Source organism: Tyto alba, unplaced genomic scaffold (genome assembly GCF_018691265.1).
Source record: "Tyto alba isolate M040663 unplaced genomic scaffold, T.alba_DEE_v4.0 Super-Scaffold_41, whole genome shotgun sequence".
NCBI lineage: Eukaryota > Metazoa > Chordata > Aves > Strigiformes > Tytonidae > Tyto > Tyto alba.
This window is the reverse complement of record NW_024881317.1, coordinates 17,748,028-17,768,927: the sequence shown is the minus strand read 5'-3', so window position 1 is coordinate 17,768,927 and position 20,900 is coordinate 17,748,028. Positions and strand designations below refer to the sequence as shown.

Here is a 20,900-nt window from a genome sequence, read left to right as displayed (position 1 = left end):
ATGGAAAGAATGGCTAACATGAGAAGTTTTTCTTTCTTTTATCTTTTTTTCATGGTTGCACAGATTCCTGCTTGGAATAGCTGGAAGAAAACTTCTAAAGAATTTATTCATGATTCCAAGTTTCTACATGGCCACATTGTATTTTCTAATGGAATCATAAGGAATTTTAATATCAAGGGAGCGTCTAAAGATTAACATCAGTACATACAAATTCTGCACAATCTAATAGTTAATGTTTGTAAAGTAGATGAATGCTTCAGACTAACTGAAGGTGGTTAATTGCAAGTTACAGGTTTTGCTGTATGGACTCTCATAATCTTTCAATTTTCTGGAAGACATTGACACACCAGACTTAATGAAGTTAAGGGAAAATTTGACGTTGATCAAAATGGGATTATTAGTTCATGTATGTTTTCTAAATGGAATTCTTTGTCTGCAGTCTGTGATGCAGTCATGTCCAATTGCAATATTGTAATTATTATTTCTCATTTGCAATGAGATATTAGCCAAAGTATCAGGCAGAGACCAAGGTCTCATTAAATATCAAAGACAATCTGTCTGGACTGTAGACTAGAAAATGGAAATAGAAACTGATCAGTCTGTTGTGAAAGGGTGAGGGGAAAAGACAAGAAAACTGTCAAGACTTGGACTAGTTGGAAGCATTATGATCCCCAAACAGCCCATTAAGATTTGAACTTAAGCAGGCATGTAAAGCCCTGTAAAAGGACAGTTCAATAAGTCATTTTGTAGGAGCTCAAAGTTAAAATAGAGAAGTTAGTCATGAAGTGGAAAGCTTTACATGCTGCTTCTCTCCAGGCCTAGTTTCATGGGTAACTCCTGTCCCATTGTGTTCTCATGGCTTCCAGAAGGCATCCTATCAATTCAGCCAGATGAGAGACTATATTATGTGTGATCCTTAGCACAGGCCACCAAAGAGAATAGTCAGATAGGCAGCCAGCTGCACATCCTGTAATGAAATGCAGTGGTTCAGGTGAGCACAGATCAGTCAATGTTACCTGAAGCTAAGTGTCATAATATAGTTTGTTTAAACAACATACTCCAGGATGGTAGAAGTCAACCTAAACTAAAAATGCCCAATTTAGATTTTTGCCAAAATTTAGATAAAATACAAAATTTCCCTTACAGAAATACAAACAAGTTGTGATGCACAAATCTTGTTAAATTCAGTGTCTGTGCTCACATATGCCTTGGAGAATAATGCTTTACTGAATAATGACGTTTTCAGCTGTTTCATGAGAGTTTTATTCTGATTACAGCTAGGTTGTTAAGGTATTTGCAAGGAACATCAAACAACGTGTCTCCAATCAATACCATTGTTCTTGTTCCTGCTGTAGATGGCAGTTACAGGTGTTAACCCCTCCTAGGATTTATTCTATTGTTTGGTAATCAGCCTGATTCTAAATTACAGGATTAGAAAAGATTAATATGCCTACACTCAAAATTGAAAACCAAACACAAACATACCTTTTTCTGACATGGCTCGACCTTCTCCTTTTCTTCTAATTGTTGCCATCTGGGGAGTCTTATCAGCATGCTCCAATCTGCTGTCATCAATTCTTTGAGTGGCAGTTTGGCTTGTGAATGGGAAGGGTATGTGACTATTGCATATCAGCTAATACTGAAAAAGTAGAACATAACTACCTGCTTGTTTTTTAGGCTTAAAAGGCTGCAGACCTAATAATTTGATCTTTTTACTCAAGGCTAAATTTTTAGAAACCCTTTACCATACCACTTTCACAATTACCTGTGACACAGCACTGTCACCTTGGGCAACCAGCAAGTCTCTAATAGGAATAGAGCCTGTAGTAGTCCGTAGCAGCAAGCAGGCTTAGTCGAGGGAATTAGGAATTAGCCTTTTCTAATACCCTGAGTAGTCATTTGCCCATCCTGTAGCAGAGCTAAAAGAACCTCTGCATGCTAAGGGCTATGGGGAATACTTTGATTTTATAGTGAGATGTTTAGTTTACCTAACTAACATACATCCCAAGGATATGATGCTTTCTTCAAGTCTGACAAGGTAGGTGTGTCTAATTGTTCTCTTTTAAGGAAAACAATAAGTAAATGAACAGATTGGGTGTAACAGAGAAAAGAAATGTCTTCTTTCCTGGCATTATTTGAGTGTCCGTTTGCTTGGGTCAAAGGTCTTTTGCAAGGCAGGATGCTAAAAAGGCTTGTTCTACCTTTAGTGAGATGAGAGCTGCCTGGGTTTTTCTCCCAAGTGGTAGTTATCTCTTCCAGTATGACTTCTGACACTTGAACTTGAATTCATCCTAAGTTGTTTAAATCTGAGCTATTCTTTTAATACAATAACATCTGTATTATGTACCCAGCATATGTATCTAAGCAAAGACATTTCTCTATCTTTCTTGTATTTAAAAGAAGGATTCTTTTTTCATATCTTCAGAGTGAATAATGAAAGTAAATTTTTAGCCATCTGAAACATGCTTGAGGAAAAAGTACAGAGGTACGTACATCTCTTTTCATATGTACTTGTTAAATGCTTTATCAAAATTCAGGTTTCTTTAGTGCTCATTATGCTTGTAGAAGAAAATATTGCTGATACATAGAACAGTAAAAGAAACAGATGATGAATGAAAAACGCCTGATCCTCTAAGTAAGGTGCAAGGTAAAGATTTGAAATGAACTAATTTTATATAATTGATATTAATTTTCTTGCACTGTCATGATTATCTACTCAGTCCTCCTTGACCTGCAGCAAAAGGATAGAGTTCTGAACATTTGCTGTTCATCTCACTTTACCAACCACACTGGAATCTAATATAGTCACACTTATTTTGAGATAAACACATAACAGAAAATCAAATATAGATCAATACAGTAGCTTTCCTTGTCTCTGTATTGATTATGTGGCTGCTGAAATGGAGCTCAGTGGTGGGCTTAGTCCCCAGTTGGGCCTCAAGTGGCTCAGATGAGAAACTGCCTACACTTCATTGTTACTGAGATGAGAGCTTGGGAATTTTGCAGGACTGTATCAGTGCACAGCAGCCAGAAAGTGCTAGTGAATATGGATGTGGCAAGAGAGCTTGATGGCAGCAATAAAACCTTAATCTGTCATGACTGTACCTGCTTTACTTTGTGAGGACTCACTGTTTTGCTGGGTATTTATGCAACCGTACGTGTCATAAGTATAAACGCATATCTCAGACATTCTCTGTGGCAGCCTTACCTACCAGTTTCATGGGTGTCAATGGGAAATTCTTCAAAGTGCCTTTCTACTTGAAATTTCTTGTTAATTTTGCTGCAAAAACCTTGCTTGGTATAGTTTTTTGATAGTAAAGCCAATTTGAATGATATCACTATCTGCCTTCACCCTTTCCTCAGACCGCACAGGTTTGGAAATTAAAAGTTCAAAAGAAAATTGTGGGCAAACATAATTCTTCAAAGAATCTACCCTGCAAGGACATCTAGGATAAAATGTGGGTTAAGCTAAGGAAGCAAGAGTCATGCATCGTCAGGATAAGTGTTTGCAAATGGAATCAATCAGGGATGTAGTCATCAGGAGTAATTGCTTATGTATGTGTTCAAAGCTACAAATGGTTGCTTTTCCCATTTCAAGCCAGTTGTCAGACTTCCATCACAAGTGATTTAAAACCTTTTGCATCAAGCTGAGGCCGTTTTCATCGTAGAAATACTAATGGTTCAAGCTGCCATGTCGCAATGTTTCTTCCTTGTTCAGTTTGGGACTTTTTTTTGTTCACAGTTACAGCTAGAAGTGTCCTGATAAAATAGGCCTTTGGTGTTCAGTTTTATGAGTTTTATTAGGGAATAATGATCCTGTTAATGGATGCAAAAATATTACTGCCTTGAATGTGTTTTTTCATTGTAATTTTTAACAGAATCTTGTGGGAGTAGTGGATAGTGAGAAGGTAGCGTACACTTTTTTTCCCAATGGTTTGACTAAAACCAAACCCCTTCAGCACATGGTGGCACTGATTTAATTATTTTTGGTATGATCCCAGAAAGCTAAGGCATGGACCCTGTTGATAGCTCAGCTGTACAAACACAGAACACAGAGGTGATTAATGCCTGCACATGCAAAGAACTAAATGGATCATCTGACTGGATTTATATCACATGTATACAACCATGTGATAATTGCATTATTTTATCCTTTTGGTTGATTTCTATTGTATCTGCTTATTCCCTACTAAAGCAAATGTCAAAATGCCGATTAAAATGTTTGTGTGCTCAGAATTACTTGCCTGCAGTGAAGCAATATAACAACAGTTTTCTAATTTAACAGTAGGCTCTATCCTGTAAATTGTGGAAAAGCCTAGTTCATACCAGCTTCGTTAAAGGTGGAATTCAGCTTGCTGCTGAGGGCTGGCATAAAGCCAGTCTATGCTTAACTTTCCCCTAGATCCTAAAACATGCACTTCTTTTGTATCTGAACTATGTTAAATTTTATGTGACGAATTCAACACCTGTCAGGTATGTAGGATTGGGCCCAGAAGTCTGTAGTAATTACTAAGGAAATAAGAAAAAAAGGAACATATTCTATTGCACAGCACAAAACACAGTATTTCTTGGTGAACTAAAATTTCTTCTGGTAGTCAAGAACATTTCTTCATCGTAGTCTTGGACTTCGTTCATTATTTATGAATTTTCTCTCAAGACACTATCTATTAATAAAATATTTCTTAGAGACTTAATTTCATTGTACTTCTGTTGTCTTGTAGCACATGAAGATGAAATTTCTTGAGAATGTGGGGAAAGCTTCTTTGAGTGGTCTAATAAACAGGAATATATTGACTAGATATGTGTGTATGTATGTTTGCAAACACTGAGTGGATATGTTAATTTTAAATTTTTCACTTTTACCTCTGTTGAGCCAGGAGCTCTTTAGGCAGCAGTAGCATGATGGTGACACAGACAGGCAGTTACTCTTCTGTGCAGGAACCTTGCTGTTCTGGTGCATGTGCAGTGGTGACTGTCCAGACGTTTGCACAGCCTGTTTTTGGTGCCACTATGCATTCAGTAAAACAGTAACTTTGATGTCAGCTCACCATCTTGGTTATTGTGCTTTCGCAGGTACAACTGTTAGCCAAGTTATCTGGAGACATTGGTCTGTGATGGTTTCCATGAGTAGAAAACCAAAGGTGTGAAGAAACACTGCCAAAACATGTTTTGTTTTTTTCCCCCCAGTCCCCTTCTTTCAGTCAGGTGTTGATATTTTGATGAAAATGCAAAATAGAGATCCTGGAATACATTTTAATGAATAGAAGTGAAGGAGAGATGGAAGTGTACAAGAGGATTGTGAGCAGCCTGAACTGAGATGGTGGAATGGACACCTCCTGAAGATATGCAGACTGGTAAATACATTTTCTAGAAAAGTGTGATGTATGCCCTAGAAAGGAACTTCCTATGAGGAAGAAAATGCCCCCAGATCGACCTTATTCCCAAAATGCAGATGGACAAATGCGATTATTCTTACTGATTGGGAAAGTAGTGGTTTGATGCTACTCAGCAGGAAACAAACGCCCATGTTGTAGTGTGGTGCTGAGTGATTGCTGTGCAAAGGGACTGATGGCAGGACAGAAATGGGCTAGTACATTTGCAATTAAGCAGAGTCACCAGCTGCTGCATTCATGGGCAGAGCAGCACAGTGGTTATGCTGTTCCTTCTCAGAGCTGCCACAGCTCAGAGCTTCCTGTTGCTTGCAGTCTGAATGGCATGTTTCTCTGCCAGCCAGTCCCACTGTTTGCAAGGCATCTTTGTGCTGATGTGCAGAATTTCTCTCTTCTGGAAGCTGTCTGCACTGCTTTGCTCAGACAAAAAGTTGACTGCCCAAATGTGAGTTTGTAGAGGCTGTAAGAGCCTTTTAGTATAACAGTGCTCCGCTGACTTGAATATACTTCATCAATGACACAGTATAGTTTAAAAACCTGTTTAAAGAGCTTTTCCTTTCTGAAGCCACCTTTAAGGTCAGTGGTGCAGCAGTAAGTGTGCTAAACATTCATATAGCTGCAGTCTAGATGGTCTTTTCCAGCAGTTAAGTATTTTACACTCCTGAGTTTTTCCCAGCTTAGTGAGTAAACATAGAGTCTTAGCTGACTGCAGAAAGATTAGTTTACTTGAGTGGATTTAATCTATGACATAGACTAATCTTGATGTGATCCTATTACTGCAAGGCCAGGTAGGATTGTAGTTTTTGATTGTCTCACTTTGCTAATTTGAGTCTTAGCATGTGTGTTTGGAGCAGTTTTTGTCTTTATTGGTGTCTCTGAGACTTTATAGTCAGAAGTGAGAGATGGCTAACTCATGTGATCCCAACTACAAAAATGTTAGGAGATTGATTAGAGGATACATAATGGAGTGAGGATTTCTCTCTTTTCTGCTTTTATAGTAAATTTCACTTGTTAAAATTTAGGAAGTAGCAAAGAAAATCCACCATCATTTGTCAGATCTCTGGAGATCAGTGTGACACAAGTTGGTCAGCTAGAATATATTACTGTGATAAATATTCCTAGCAGAAACGGAGAACCTGTAACTGAAGGAGCTGGTAAAGGTGGGAGTTCTCTGTATAATTGCTTCTGGACAGAGACCTGGGTAATGGGTCTGTCATGGCTGACTTTCATTTGCCCCTCACTATAAGAGGGCATGGCAGGCTGGTGGCTGTTAGGTCTAGATGTTGTTGGTAGAGTAGTGATCTGTAGCTTCCCAGAAGCATTTTGTTTCTAATGATTCCTTTGGCACATCTCACCATTGAGTGTGAAGTTGAGCTAATGTCATAATCAACAGATAAAAGGGTTGAGATGTGCCTGATAGTCTGTGAGTGAGAGTGCACAGTGTTGTCTTTCTCTAGCATGAGCACTACAGCAGCTCCTGTTGGCAATCCCCAGAAAATCATTAAAAACGTTCTGGCTTCACCCTATTCTTCTACATAGATTGTCAGCAAAAAGAACAGTTGCATTTTTTTATCTGGTGCTTGGTAGGCAGATGAGAGCAATGATTCTTTCTGCTAATTGGCTTCTTAAGATCTCCCTCAATTCACTTAGGTTTCACTACTCTGATGTACATTTCTTAACAGATATCTTTCAACAGAAGGTAAAACACCACAATCAGAAAACATCCAGAATAACAGTAAAACTCACTTACAATGTCACAGGACTCAGGAGTTAAACAATGAGAATAAATAGGGACCAGCAGTACACTGAGAGTTGCTAAGCTCTGCCAGACAAGACCATCTAGGAGATGCTGATTCATTGCTTGCTGATGTGTGGTAGGTTACAGAGCAGTATTTTCTGACTGTATCATCTGTGATAAGGTAAATTTAACTGAAGTAAAGAGACCTTTAAATTCTAGAGTTATAATGCAGAGAAGGGGGATCAATGCTATTATATTTGTACTTCTCCTCCTTTGTTTTTCTTACCTCTGGTGATGTGTGAACTCTGAAGTTAGATGTTTGGTTTGTGTAGCCAACCCTTTTAAATGAACCCCCTTGAAATTTCAACCAATGTTTCCCTTTCTTTCTCTTTTGGAAAGTTTCACTAGTGTTGGCAAAGTACTTTGAACATCTTGCAAGATTTTTGAACTCATTACTGTGAAGAACTGTGGGCTTGTCATTACAGTTGAGAATGTTCTTGTGAAAATATAGGGATTGTTTGCTCAAGTGCTTTGCAAGCAATAATCATACTTGCATCTGTCCAAGGACTCCAAAAGATTTTACAAATATCAGGGAATTCAGAGTCTTTGCATAGGTTAATATGATTGTATCTTTTGTTCAGATAGAGAAGCCAAGGTATTTGCGATATGCACATAGTCCCATAGAAAATCAGGGCCAGGAAGAGATTATCTAGTTTTCAGTTCCTTACTTTACTTCTAAACCTGTTCTACACCTTATATTTACTTTTATCTTTCAGCTAACTCATACTTCATGTTGTCTTGTTCTCCTTGCATCAAAATATATTGGATGTGCACATTTCTAGGTCTTTTCTAAATTACAGTTGCTATTATTACTAACTGGTCCAAATTTATTTTTTTATCTATTTTTCTCATTTGAAAAGCCATTTTCACAATCAGAGCCAACATGACTATGTACTATACCAGTATGTTACAGCTGAGGAAAGGTCACTGGCCAATTAAATTCCTTGTTTTACAGAGAGGTTTTTAAACCTCTCCTGGACAATTCATTGCGAATAAAGATGGACACTTCAGCATATTTGACCTTTCCCACATGCTAATACAATGTAAAAGGAATTAAATATTAGACATTTTAATGCTTACTTTTCTAAAGGGAAACCCAACAAAACTATTGGAAAATCCTAATCTTGCCCTTAAAGAAAATATATGCTGCAGAATATCCACCAGATGGAGCTGGTGACAGTAAAAAAATGTTACTTGCCAGTGAGAACCAAGTTGCCACATGATGAATATAAGAAATATTTACCATTGGAGATACTATATGGGTGTGGCACTAGTAACTATGTATTTGGAACTTCACAATGGGGCTCAGTGCTATGAGTAAGAGAACAGATACGTTAACAAAACTTCTAATAAAGTCTGTCCTTCCCCCTTTTTAGAACTGATAGCAATTCAGCTATCTCCCAACAAGAAGCAGTTGCTGCCTCTATCTCAGGAATGATGGAGCACAGCAGGAAGCCTTGTTTCATTATTTATTATGTTGAATATGAGCAGAGTTCCAGCACACCTGCTGCTCGAATCTTCCATGTTTACCCAAGCAGGGAGCGGGCTTTTGTCACCAGTTGTAGATGCTACCAGTAATAGCAGAAATAAGCTACTTCTTTTCAGAGTTAAAGGCTCGTTCTTTCAATTCTCACATCAGTGGAGTTTTGTGGGCTAGTATCCAGTGGTGCAGGTTCTAGGCTTCATTTTGTTTATGTTCTTCAGCTCTCTTTTTCTTCACTGTCCTTTCAAGTCCTCTGTTATTAGCTAAGTAAGAGACATTATTTCTTTCAGCCTGTTAGTTGCTGGTAGATATGGAAATGTTCTGGATTTATTTAAGTAGCTTTGTTTGAGACCATAGTATTGCATTGAAAAAAAGTGGTGTACTGAATACTGAAATGATGACAATTTTTTGCTCAGCTGAAATGAAAAAGAAAACGCTTGTTACTGTCATGAGATCATATCCTTGTTGAAATCTATGTCAAAATCCCCTTTGATTTTAGGGTTGTGAGGCTGAAGCTGATTGCTGCTTATGTTTATGCAGTATACATTAAAGTCACCTGGCATGAATCTCATTTTCAATGGGAGGCCCCCACCATTGGCAATGGTTCTACTTCAGAAATAGGCCTGCTCTGCATTTTGGGTCTAGGGTCACCCTGCTCACACCCACAAGGCCCCCAGCATCTTTCCAGTCTGCGCAGCACAATGATTTCTTGTCGGTCCCCTCTAGCTCTAGTTTGTTTTTGCAATAACAGGGCTAACATTCCATGATTTTTACAGAGCAAAAGTAACTGTATTAATGTACACACAATTTCAGCTATGTTTTAGACATAGTAGAAAAACATTTCAAATTAACAGGAAATATTTAAAGGCATTCTGTTTACCACATCTATTTCTTTGAGCATAAACAGAACGCTTGAAAAATAATGAAAATGTAGGGAAAATGAAGAAAAACCTTGACCTGATTATTCAGACAAACTGATCATGGTGCATATTCAGGGTGAATACATTGGGTGAGTACTGTTAGTACTTTTTATCATTTGTCAGTCTAGGCTAATAGGTATTTTAATTAACTACAACAAACTGCTTTGTCACATAGACAACTCAGAGTCCAGTGAGAGTCTTTGCTTATGGTTGATGATGCACAGAAAATGGAGAAGGTTGCAGCAAAGCTGGTTGGTAAAATAATCATATAAAGTGCAGCGTAATCCTTTCTGTCATCTAATTTATTGTATTAGTGTGACTGCAAGGACTGGGAAGAGTTCTGTTTTTCTATCTATCTAAAAAGAAAGTTACTTATAAGTGTGCTGAGACTGAATGAATATCCTTGTAATTAATTTGTTGTCATTATCCTTAAAGCAGATGTGAAATCCTAGAATGGTTTTGAAGACTCAGCTTTGTGTCCAGAGTAACATAGGATATTATGAGTGAGATGCTGGCATACTTGTGTTGTTCTACAGCAATTACTGAGGATGTCCAGCTCTGCATGGCCTGTATTCTCTGAACTGCTGGGCTGAATTCAGGCTTTTATAATTCTCTTCCAAGCTTCTTCTCTTTAATTATTTGCCTACCACTAAAGGCAAGGGTACTAGAAATTCACCTGATCCAAGGAGGGCAGGATACCAGTGCTTCCTTCAAAGTAACCAGGCAGATACAGATCCTGAATTTATCAATTCCAGGGTTAAATTCTACACATAAGAGAGGGAGGAGGTTTTTACTCCTGTTACACCAATTGTAATTCATGCTGTGTAATTTTGCACGTTAAGTTGCTATCCAAGATCTGGTGATGTTTCTCATCTGTTTCCATCAGTATCTGTTATGGAAAACAATGTTGTGTTGAACTGGGCTTTGAAGACAAATAAAATAAATAGCAAATTGCTTTACTTCTTACAATGAACAAGAGCCTATGAGCTGTCTACTTGTTTTTCACCTAGATGAGTTTTTAACACATTTTAACTCACAGATGAGTTGTGCCACTGGGTAGAGAAATATTGTTTGCAAGTACAATTTTTTTCTCCACATTCCTATTTTCCTCACAAAACTAAAACTCCATAGTTTTACTGGGAATGTTACTTTTATGTAAACTCAGATTGTGCATTCTTATTTCTTATTCTCAGTAATAACCAAATATTGCATCATAAATATGTTGGGGTTTGGTTTGTTTGTTTGTTTGTTTTCATGAAGGATGATTAATCAGTTCTACCAGTGTTACTGCATTCTTAAATTAATGAGAAACTACTATCTGGGCTTGGATTTAGTTCTACTAATACTTGCATTAAACCCCCAAACCTCAAATTTCCAATGTCTGCCCTGTAACTTACACAAATTTATTCAAATGAGGATCTATTTCCATTTCTTATTTCAATATGGAAGCGCTTTATTTATGTAGCTGATTGGAGAATTGACAAGTGAAACAGGTTTTAGTCAAAAAGTATTGGCTCATCAAAACTGAAATATTTCACAATAAATGTGTTTTAATGAACTTGAAAATGAATATTGCTATCTTCAGAAAGTTTGGAAAGGAGAGGGGCAAAAAGACAAAATAGTTATAAACCACAGCTGCCTTTCTGAGATAGGGATTTATTAGCCCAGCTTCCTGATCTGAGATGACTGTCTGAGGTCGTATGGTACATTTTGAAGATAGTAGTTCATGACAAAATCTCATGCAAACTATTCGGAAGCTTGGTACCAGTTTATTATCTAAGTGCACAAGCCAGTTAAACCAAGTGTTGTGGAGAGTGAGGTTCTTTTTACTGTCTTGGTGCTGTTCATATGAAAATTGAAGCAATGAATAGATCTGGAGAAATAATTTTAAATTATCCTTTCCCCTCCTTTTGCCCACAAAACAATTTGAAAACTCTACCGTACATTCAATCTTTGGCTCATTAGTGGAGCTGAAACAGTAATTAGTTTGCTTTCATAAAAGCACAAAGCAATGAAGCATTCCCATTCCGAACAACAAAACCAAGAGTGAGACATCACAGCCAGGGTTTTAGGCTTTGCACAGGTAAAACAGAGATTTATCCTAAGTGAAAGTCTGAAGTATCTGTGGTAACTTAGCATCTAAACTCAGTACTCAATCTGAACCGCTGCTTTATTCTGAAAGAGCTTTGCTTTTTTTTTTTTTTTTAGTGTCACTAAAGCAGTTATGAAGTTTAATCTGCGTACAATTTTTTTATTATCTTCACAGTCCCATTTTTAGAATTCAGTTTTTACCTCCTCATGTTTTAAAGAAACAGAAGTCAAGAAATTGAGTTTCTTTCCCTTTTCTTAGTTTGGAAGACCTACCCATCTGCAGAATCCTAGGATGAGACAAGGAAGTGGTTAGTCAGAGTGCTCCCACACTGATTCTAGCCGTGTCTCCAGCTCTTTCAGCTTGGTTGGAAATTGAACGTGTGATGTAGTAGTGAAGGGATCCACTGTCCTGTTTTCAGCCCTGCCTCTTTGAGAACAGCAGTAAGAAGTCACTAGCTGTCTATGTTAGTAGGCAATTTGTATGTGAAGTAAATTACTGTACATGGGGACATGGCATACAATATGCCATCAAGGCCTGAATTTCTGAAAATTTTCATTAACCATAGTCTAGATCCTCACAAATGCCCACTGAGATTAATTTAGTTAGTCTTATATGCTGGACAAGGGACTTTATCTGCTTCAGTTTTTGAAAAGTCATTTCAGACAACAAGAATCTGAACTGAAGAAACGTGGCAGCTCCCATTTGCTATTATAGGAGCTGTTGCTTGTTCAGCATTTTGCAGAATTAGATCAAGGACTGTCTGAGCTTGAGCAATCAAAATTAGTGAGTTTGTTATCAATATTCGAACCTTTAATCAGTTATACTGTTCCTTATCTGTAAAATGATGAGTTGGAGTTGTGTTGTTAGTTATCTGGGTAATATTTATAGGGGAAAAAAAAAAAAAAAAAAAGAGAGCCCAAGCAGAAAGCTACATTGATGTGCAAAGTATGGGTCTATTATCCTTTTCATGGAAGACATTATCTAATGCATTCCTGACATGTGGTGCATATCCACTACTACCAATACATGTGTAATTAATGGATAAAGAAATGTGCAATCCAGTCAAGCTGGGATCTGTGACTGGTTTTCTCCTGGTAATCAACAGTGCCATCAGTGATACAAGTTGAGGGGGAAAAAAAAAACAAAAACCCAACCAAAAATAAAGGTTATGTGTCATGCCTGGAAGTGCTTCTTAATTTTTACATCAAACAGATAGAAAGAAGTAATTAATCTTTCCTCTGCCTCAATGGCTTCCTTATTTGTTAGAGAAGAGAATGCTTCCTTGCTTCCCAAGGGTATGTTCAAGTCACTTGAATCTTAAGATAGAAAGTGCTGTGGAAATAGCTACTAAGTTCTAGGCAATACAGTCTAAGTATAATACACTGTATTTTGGGCAGGAACAGATGAATGCATATACTATTTTGTGCTGTCCTCAGCCATTATTTTCTTGTATTGCTATTTCTTCCACCCCAGGTAGTTTCAAACCAGGGAAAGAAACCAACTCATTTAGTTTTATTAATCACATATGAAGTCACTGGTAATAGTAACTAGAGCTTCTTGTGGTATTGTCTGAAAGCACATGAATGTCAAACGTGCAGTGCTGGACAAATTTTCCTGTTAAAATTTTCTCCTGACACCATTTTCTGTGGCGTAAGGTATTCTTCATTTCTACTTCTAATATAACACACCTACTCACTTAGATGGATGCTGATTGTGCTTTAAATTGCTGTGTCCCAATGTGCTTCCAAACCCTCTGAAAACTAGCTCTCTGCTTGTACGAGCAGCCTTTAATGTACTTTGGATGTTATTTAGGGGAAAGGAGCCACAGAGCTGCAAGAGAACAACTCTTGGTGTTCTATGATCAAATCAAGCCCATCTAACCAGAGGCTGCTCCACTGTCAGTACTAGTGATCATGTAGCCTCATGGAAAATTGTTAAACAGCTGACAAGTAGCCCTGTCTATGCAAGAAGTCTGCAGCTGGCTCAGCCTGCAGTTAAATGGACTTCTGGGACTTCTGCCTGTTATAAAACTGTTCTGATGTCTCAATGTTGTATTAAGATAGCAGGCTCTAAGACACACCCCCCATCACAAATTCAGATTCTAATTTATCCTGCTGTGCTTCAATTCAGCATAGTAATTCTAAACTGCTGAGATGAACACATCTTTTTTGTATTTAATTTTCAGAGACACAATGCTGTGATACTGAAAGGGCTGATACAGTGTAACACCTTCAGTGTCCTGGAAAATAGGATAGAGTGCATCTGTAGGAGATTTACAGCAATACCAAGGGGTGTGTGTGTGTTCCTCCAACAAGCTAGTGGAATCAACCAATAGAAACTTAATAAAATTTTACTAAGGCAAATGCAAATCCCACACATTAGTAGGACTTGGAAACCCCGTGAACAGCAAATTGAAAATCAGTCAGCAGTGTACCCTTGTAGTGATGAAGGCTGTGTATTGTGCTATATTATGAAGAGGGAAATGTTTATTCCCTCTGTTTGGCTCTCATGAGATTGCATCCAGAGTACTGCCTTCATTTTGGGACCTCCTTAGTACAGGAGAGAGATTGAAAGATGTATCAGTGGGGGGCCATCAGGATGATTAGGGTATGGAAGCACCTGGTGTAAAGATAGGCTAGAAGAGCTGGGTTTGTTCAGCCTGGAGAGGAGAAGGCTAAGGAGGAATTTAGTTGCAGTCTTCCATTAAGTAAAGGAGTGTTACAGAGAAGATGGAGCCACAGTTTTCTCAGAGGTGCAGAAGCAAGAAACAGTGTCTGTAAATTTCAGAAAAGGAAATTCCAAAGGGACATAAGAAATTCCTCAAGTGAGTAATGGTCGAGTACTGGAGCAGGTTGCCTGGAGAACTGGAAACACTGTGCTTGGAGGTTTTCAGCATTCAGCTGGAAAAGGCCCTGAACCACTTGATGCAACTTTTAGGGTGGCTCCTTTGACTGGGGGGTCAGACTCGGTGAGCTTCAGAAGTCATTCCAACTTACTTTTTTTTCTATGAATCTATGATAGGGAATCTGATGGTGGGTTTCTGCAGGTTCTATTCCCTACGGAGATAGGATTAATACCATGTGTTTTGTTGTTTATATGATCAGTACAGATTATTTCTAATGTGTGAGGGTGGTAACACAGGCACCAATTTACAGGCCTACTGACACAAGCAGAGGTTATTTCTTTACTTTGTCTTCTGTCCACATTTCTCATGATCTGCTCCATTTCACTTTAACCCTGCTTTTTTTCTTGCAAGAAGGGGAGAGAGGGGAGAGACAGTTGCTGAATAACAAACTCTTGGAATGGGTAAACAGACAATGCTGAAGTAAAAGTACCAGAAAGTGGCCTATGGTCCTCTTCTGAGTTGTTTAAGTGTGGAATTGACTAAACAGAACTTCTTTTCTGTAGATGTCACCTGCCAGTTATATGCTGTCTGAGTTTTGTTGTATAAACTGTTAAAGTTTTAATCCAAATATGCTTTTGCCTAGGTTACTACAGCATTACTTTGAGGATATGTAGTTTACAGAAGAAGTCAACTTTCTTAGCCCAGCAGACAGCAATCCCCAGTGACCTACAGTGTGCACAGTCTCATGGTAGGTAACCAGCACTGAGCAATATTCTGTCTATACTTCATTTCAGGGATAGAAACTAAAGAATCAAGAGCTGTTGAAGTACGTAATGGCTAAGACCTATAACTGAAATAAAACAATAGTGTACTGCAGTGTACAACTGAAATGTGAACTGTCAAAGGGAATTGAAGACATGGTGCTCCCTCTATCAGTTTTGTTGTGCACAGAAAGATTTAGACAGACTTCTATAGAAGTGGTGTAAAATTCTCCAAATGCTCTTCATTATTTTATTTGCAGCTATGCAGACCTGAGAGATGTCAAGGTCTGTATTGCAAAATTATAAAGTGCTTTTTTTGCAGATAAGAAATGCACTTTGCCTGTAAAATTACCATACTGCAAAGGAAAAACATAATGATTTCATGAACTGTTCGAGCTTCTTCAGGACTTGAAAATGTAAAACTTTTGTATTTTTGTCCTCTGTCTTTAGGGACATAAAGCTTTGGAATTTGTTGCTTGGCTGGTTTGACTTCTGTTCCTCCTCATAACTCTGTAAACTTGCCCATCATTTAGGTGTCATTCATGTTAATAATAAGGCCAGAAATGATAGCCCTGAATATAATGTGTAAAACCAGCTCTTTAATCTGCACCTAATATGATTAACTCTCCAAAAAAAAAAAAAAAGAGAAAAAGTTATTTGGAAGCTGTATGGCACTAGTTAGAGCTTGTGATAAAACCAGTTATTCAATGTGTGTAATTTTTGATTCTCCTGTGTCTCTCTGATCTTCTGGACCTCAATACCTTTCTCTCTAGTTTGGTACTAAGTTATTGTAATGCTCCTACTACGTAATGTTATCACTTCCTGTTCTGTATTTACAATGATAAATTCTGTATTTATTGTCATTAGAGTCTCCCTTGTTCCTTCCTCCATACCTTCCTATTTTTAAGTGTTACAAACTTGAAAGTACTTGTAACAGAAATGGAGAAGCACTCAAAAGAACAAGAAGGAGAAATTTAAAACCTAATTCTTTAGTTCTTGGTAAAGAGAGGGAAGAAAACTATAAAAATCTTAGGGGAAGAAAGTGGTGGATTTTTTCTAAAAGCACTAGACTTTATAATGGACTATGGTGTTGTAGTGAAGCATTTTGGTTAATGCTAATAATGAGACCTACCAGTTGTTTCATAGCTTTCTGTTCATGGCATAAAAGTAATGTACTGTTCCTGTGATCTGCATGATTCATCATGGGTGCATCTAAATGTGTAGATATGGTGAGGTGGAGAAGGCTGGAAAATGTTCAGTGTGATGAAATGAGAAGAGGCAAGTGCAATGCTGTTACCAGACCACTGAGAAGCCTGTATAACCAAACAGCAGTAGTTTTTCAAATGTTAAACATTTTTGTTTTTATGGTTTGAAGTATGCAATGCTCCAGAATGAGGAGCATTTGTATTTACAGTTTTGGTTTCATGCTATTCTTTCAGAAGTGAATTTATTACTGCATATTGTCTGATTTGGAAAGCAAACCACTTCATCAGTAGTCAGGAAATTTATTTATCCTTTCCTTTACCTTGACTATAAAATGTTATCCAGTTTCATTCTGCTCCAGCTCATTTCAGATAGGCCCTCCATCATCTGCTTTGGAGGTTATTGTGCACAACTGTGAGATGTTAGTCTGATTTCCTGCAGCTTTTTTATATGTACTACAATGAGAGAAAAACAGTTTGGAAGAGGCTGGGTTTTTGAAAGTTAAAAATACGTTAAATAACTGAACTGGCTCTCTGAAGCTAGCCAACTTGTAGACAGTACATAAATGGATTAACAGGATTAAATCATCTTGAAGAGTAATTTTGACATTTCCATTTGTTCTCAGTTTGGGAGAGTACCAGGTTTGTCCTAAGTAACAGGTGGGTTTCTGAAGAGTTGAAAGGCTTCAGAATGATAATAGTTTGCAGCACCCTAGTGATTTCAGATAATCCAGTGTATGCTCATGTCCTTATGCAGGAAAATTTTTGTGGAAGTGGAAGATGGATTTGCTTGCACTTGTCTAGATGTTTTGGTAGCAAGCACAATGTAACTGATTATGACTATCTTGAAATAAGCCTTTTTGGAAAATCATTTATGTAGCACCAAGCACAATACCAGCAGTTCCTGTTCTTAGCCTAGTTAATAAGTACCCTTAATGGAATGTAGGAATTTTTTAAATTAAACACATGACTGTTTACATTTTCTTATTGTATCACGAATGTAAAATGGCATGAACATATATTTTTTCCATAAAGTATTCTTTTAAGACATCCCATTAAAAAGAAGAAAAAGTGCTTTTAATTTCTGTTTTATATTCCATTGCCTGTGAAAGAAACTTGTGTTTAGTTTAATACTCAAATGCAAAGTGAAGGAAGACCTAATTCTACATGCCTTTTACATTTAAGACTTTATACAGGTGTAAGCCTATCTTACCTCAGTCTGTCTGTGTAAATAAAGTTCATTGGATTATTCAGTACTGCCTTACATATTTAGTTTGACTACCAAAGTGAGTGGAAACATTCCAGCTTATATAGTGTACTATAGATCAAAGCTTTAAATCTATCACATGTTTTTAAAAACTGACATCAGACATCTCTGATGTGATGTCATAGAATAGCTCTGACCATGAACATTAAGAACAATTTAGTCCATTTTAAATTTTCTATAGGCTGAAACAACTACAGCTATCTTTAACCAAACTATTCACTTTTTAAAAAACACATTGTGATAAGGCCTTTGAGCCATTGATCTTTCCATGACTGCAGATGTTAAATTTCCATGATGTGGTATCTATAGGACAGACAGATACTTATATCTTATATAGTATATTACTGTTGCGTACTTTGAAATGGATGCATCCTACTCTTCCCAGGGAGCAGACTGCCAAGGACCTTGATGGTGATCTTGCAAATGGAGTGTGCCTGCACTCCACTTGCTCTTTTGTGGGGATGCATAGTCTTGGATTTTTCATAATCTAGGTTTGACCAATTTGATTTTATTGAAAAACACGGAGGGTGATTGACAAATGTGTCCTTTCATGTCGTGGACTGTTCAATTTCAGAACCAGTTTAAGGGCCTTTCTCTTCTGTACTGTGCCAGATATTCATTTGTTGTCAACCACATCCTGTTACAAAAGATTACGACCCTTTCCTCCCCTAGTGCTGATTTAAACCAGATGGTTACACAGCTCTGATTTACACCACATAAACCATTGATTCAGCTCAACCGATGAAGTAGAAAACTCCAGAGTGAAACAGGAACTTTCAGTAACAATGTTTGTTTAAAAGGTTTCCTAATGTGAGATTGCACTACTAAAACCACAAGCTCTTTTGGAAAACCAATTAAACTTGTGCTTCGGTATCAGGGAGCTGTTGAAAGTGCCAGCATGGTGCATGTTTCTGTTCCCCTAGCATAGTGGAAACAGCCCATCAAGTGTTATATAAACACTGTGGGGACAAGAACATCAGCAGAACTTAGTTGTCTGATTTTTCAACTGGGGTTAGTATTCAGCAGCTTCTGTTGCACTGATTGCTGGAAGACTCATCCGGCTCTTAGATGCAAACATCTCCTCAGTACTGATGACTTTATGCTTAAAATATACCAAAAAGAGTTACAGGGAGCTCAGATAAAAGTCTTAGAATCACAGATCCCAAAGGGCTCAGTTACTGAATTCCTTATTCACATTCTACATTGTGTTGGAGAACAGATTTGTAATCTGAATTTCTCCTTTCTGGAAAGCATGTCCTTTACTGAAATACCATTAGTCACCCCTCCTGAGTAATGCAGCCCATCACTTCAGGGAATTATGCTGTCATAACAGGATGCCTCTTTGTGAGGTGATGTCACAAGCAGTGACTGGGATGCACCTCTGTTTCATTCATTGCATTCAGACATACATTGTGGCTGAAGAAGAGGAACTGTGCAAAGGAGCCTTGAATTTTTTTGTTCATTGACAGCATTCATGTTGGATTTGTTTAAACTACAGTATAAAATAAAAATGTTCAGCATGTGCTGTTACCTCAGTATCTTTCAGCTTTGTTCGTAATTATCAAATAAGATGCTAGATCAGGAGAACTTGCTCTCAGCTCATTAAATCTGCTAGTGTTGATAGGAGTGACTGCTGTAATAGCTACCACCATTTGAGAGTATGTCCTACAATGTAGCAATGACTTTTATTGATGAAAAAGGCAGGATTGGGCAAATCAAAGTCTCATATAAATAGGAGTAATTTTTTTGTTTCAAAGTTCACAACAGTTTAAACTCACAACAGGGTAGTTTTTCACCTAGATATTTTTTCTGCAACTAACTCGATACATTACAGAAGATCATGCAGTAATTGCAATGGTTTGCTGCTAACTGACCAGATGTAATGGAGAGACCCTTTTGGAGAGCAAGTGTACTTGGAATTTATGAGTCACTACTGTGTAAAGTAGTGTGTTTGATGACAAGTCCCTTTAAGATTATTCCGTCCATGCTCTATTAGCTTATTGTCTTTGCCAGATTTTTATATTCCATTTGCCAACTCCTACCTCAGCCTTGTTCACTTAAGCCAAGCCATGTCTTAAAACATCATACAACAGCTGCTGTCAAAAGCCTTGTCAGAATTGCTAATTTTACCTTCCTTGCTTTTGCTTAGATTTAATGAATGGTTAGAAAGGAAGACCTCTTTTTGTGACCCTTTAGTGTCCATGCTCTCCTCTCTATATTCCATTAATCTGATCCCACAAACTGTTTGCACTAATAGAATAGAAGTGATTCTTCTTCAGAGCATGGAACTTTTACTCTCCCATTCCCCAACACAACTTTAAGTATGTTGTAAGTTGTCAGATACTTGGCAGCCTGGGAAATTTCACTTGCTTATGACTGTGCTGACCAGAAGAACAAAATTGGTGAATCACCATCTATTAGCCTCTTCTGCTTTTCTTTTGTTTTGTTTTAGGTTTTCAACAAAATTTTCTGTGCCTCCTCTAACCAGCTGCAAACAAGCACCCACTTCATCTTTACTAAGGGACAAAGGGATGAGCCTAAAAAAAAGTAAATAAGTAAATAAATAAAAAGTGTGACTGTATAACAAAATCCTGTAAATTAGTGGTGTTTCTGACTTATCTCACAATTACAAATTAGCAGTCTGTGTGTGTATTTCTGAAATGTATCTCTAGTTTCTCTGTGCTCTCATCCATCTTCTTTTCTAAACAAGGATCTCTAACAGGTTCCTGGCTCATGACTGAGAAGGCAAGTCTTCTGGAGCCAACTAGATATTTCCCAGTCAATAATAATTTCATCGTTCTTTTAAAGTACCTTGTCTCTTCCTCATTTCCTGTTTATTCTCTCCTAACTGCCCCCTTTTGCTTTCATTCTGCATATTTAGGCAGAACAGTACGAAATAGGTGAATTGAGACATTAATAGGGATTCATGAAGATGATACACACCACACCTTATTTGCCACAATCCATATTCCCTAATTACTTAGATTCTCACTTGTGATCTTATGGGTTGTTTGCTTTTAAAACCTTGCCTCTCTCATCCTGAGATCTGCTGTAGGCACACTCACTGTCAGCAGTTATCCTTTAGAATTCCACCAGGCCTCTAACCCATAGTCTGCTGAGGACCATCTGCTCTTTTCATGTG

General features: G+C 37.7%; 1 protein-coding gene across 2 annotated transcripts in view; it reads left to right on the top strand.

Annotated features, from left to right (window-relative positions):
- Nucleotides 1-1,931: 1,931 nt before the first annotated feature.
- Nucleotides 1,932-20,900, top strand: part of TRPM1 (transient receptor potential cation channel subfamily M member 1) — a 105,998-nt gene continuing 87,029 nt past the window's right edge. Inside the window, exons 1-2 of one of the 2 annotated variants that reach the window (XM_032990186.2) lie at nucleotides 1,932-2,038; nucleotides 15,172-15,276. In XM_032990186.2, the coding sequence (XP_032846077.2) occupies nucleotides 15,274-15,276 (3 nt within the window). In that variant the 5' untranslated portion in view covers nucleotides 1,932-2,038; nucleotides 15,172-15,273. Of the gene's footprint in view, nucleotides 2,039-5,278; nucleotides 5,355-15,171; nucleotides 15,277-20,900 lie in introns of those variants that run through there. The other variant, XM_032990187.2, reaches the window with a different exon arrangement.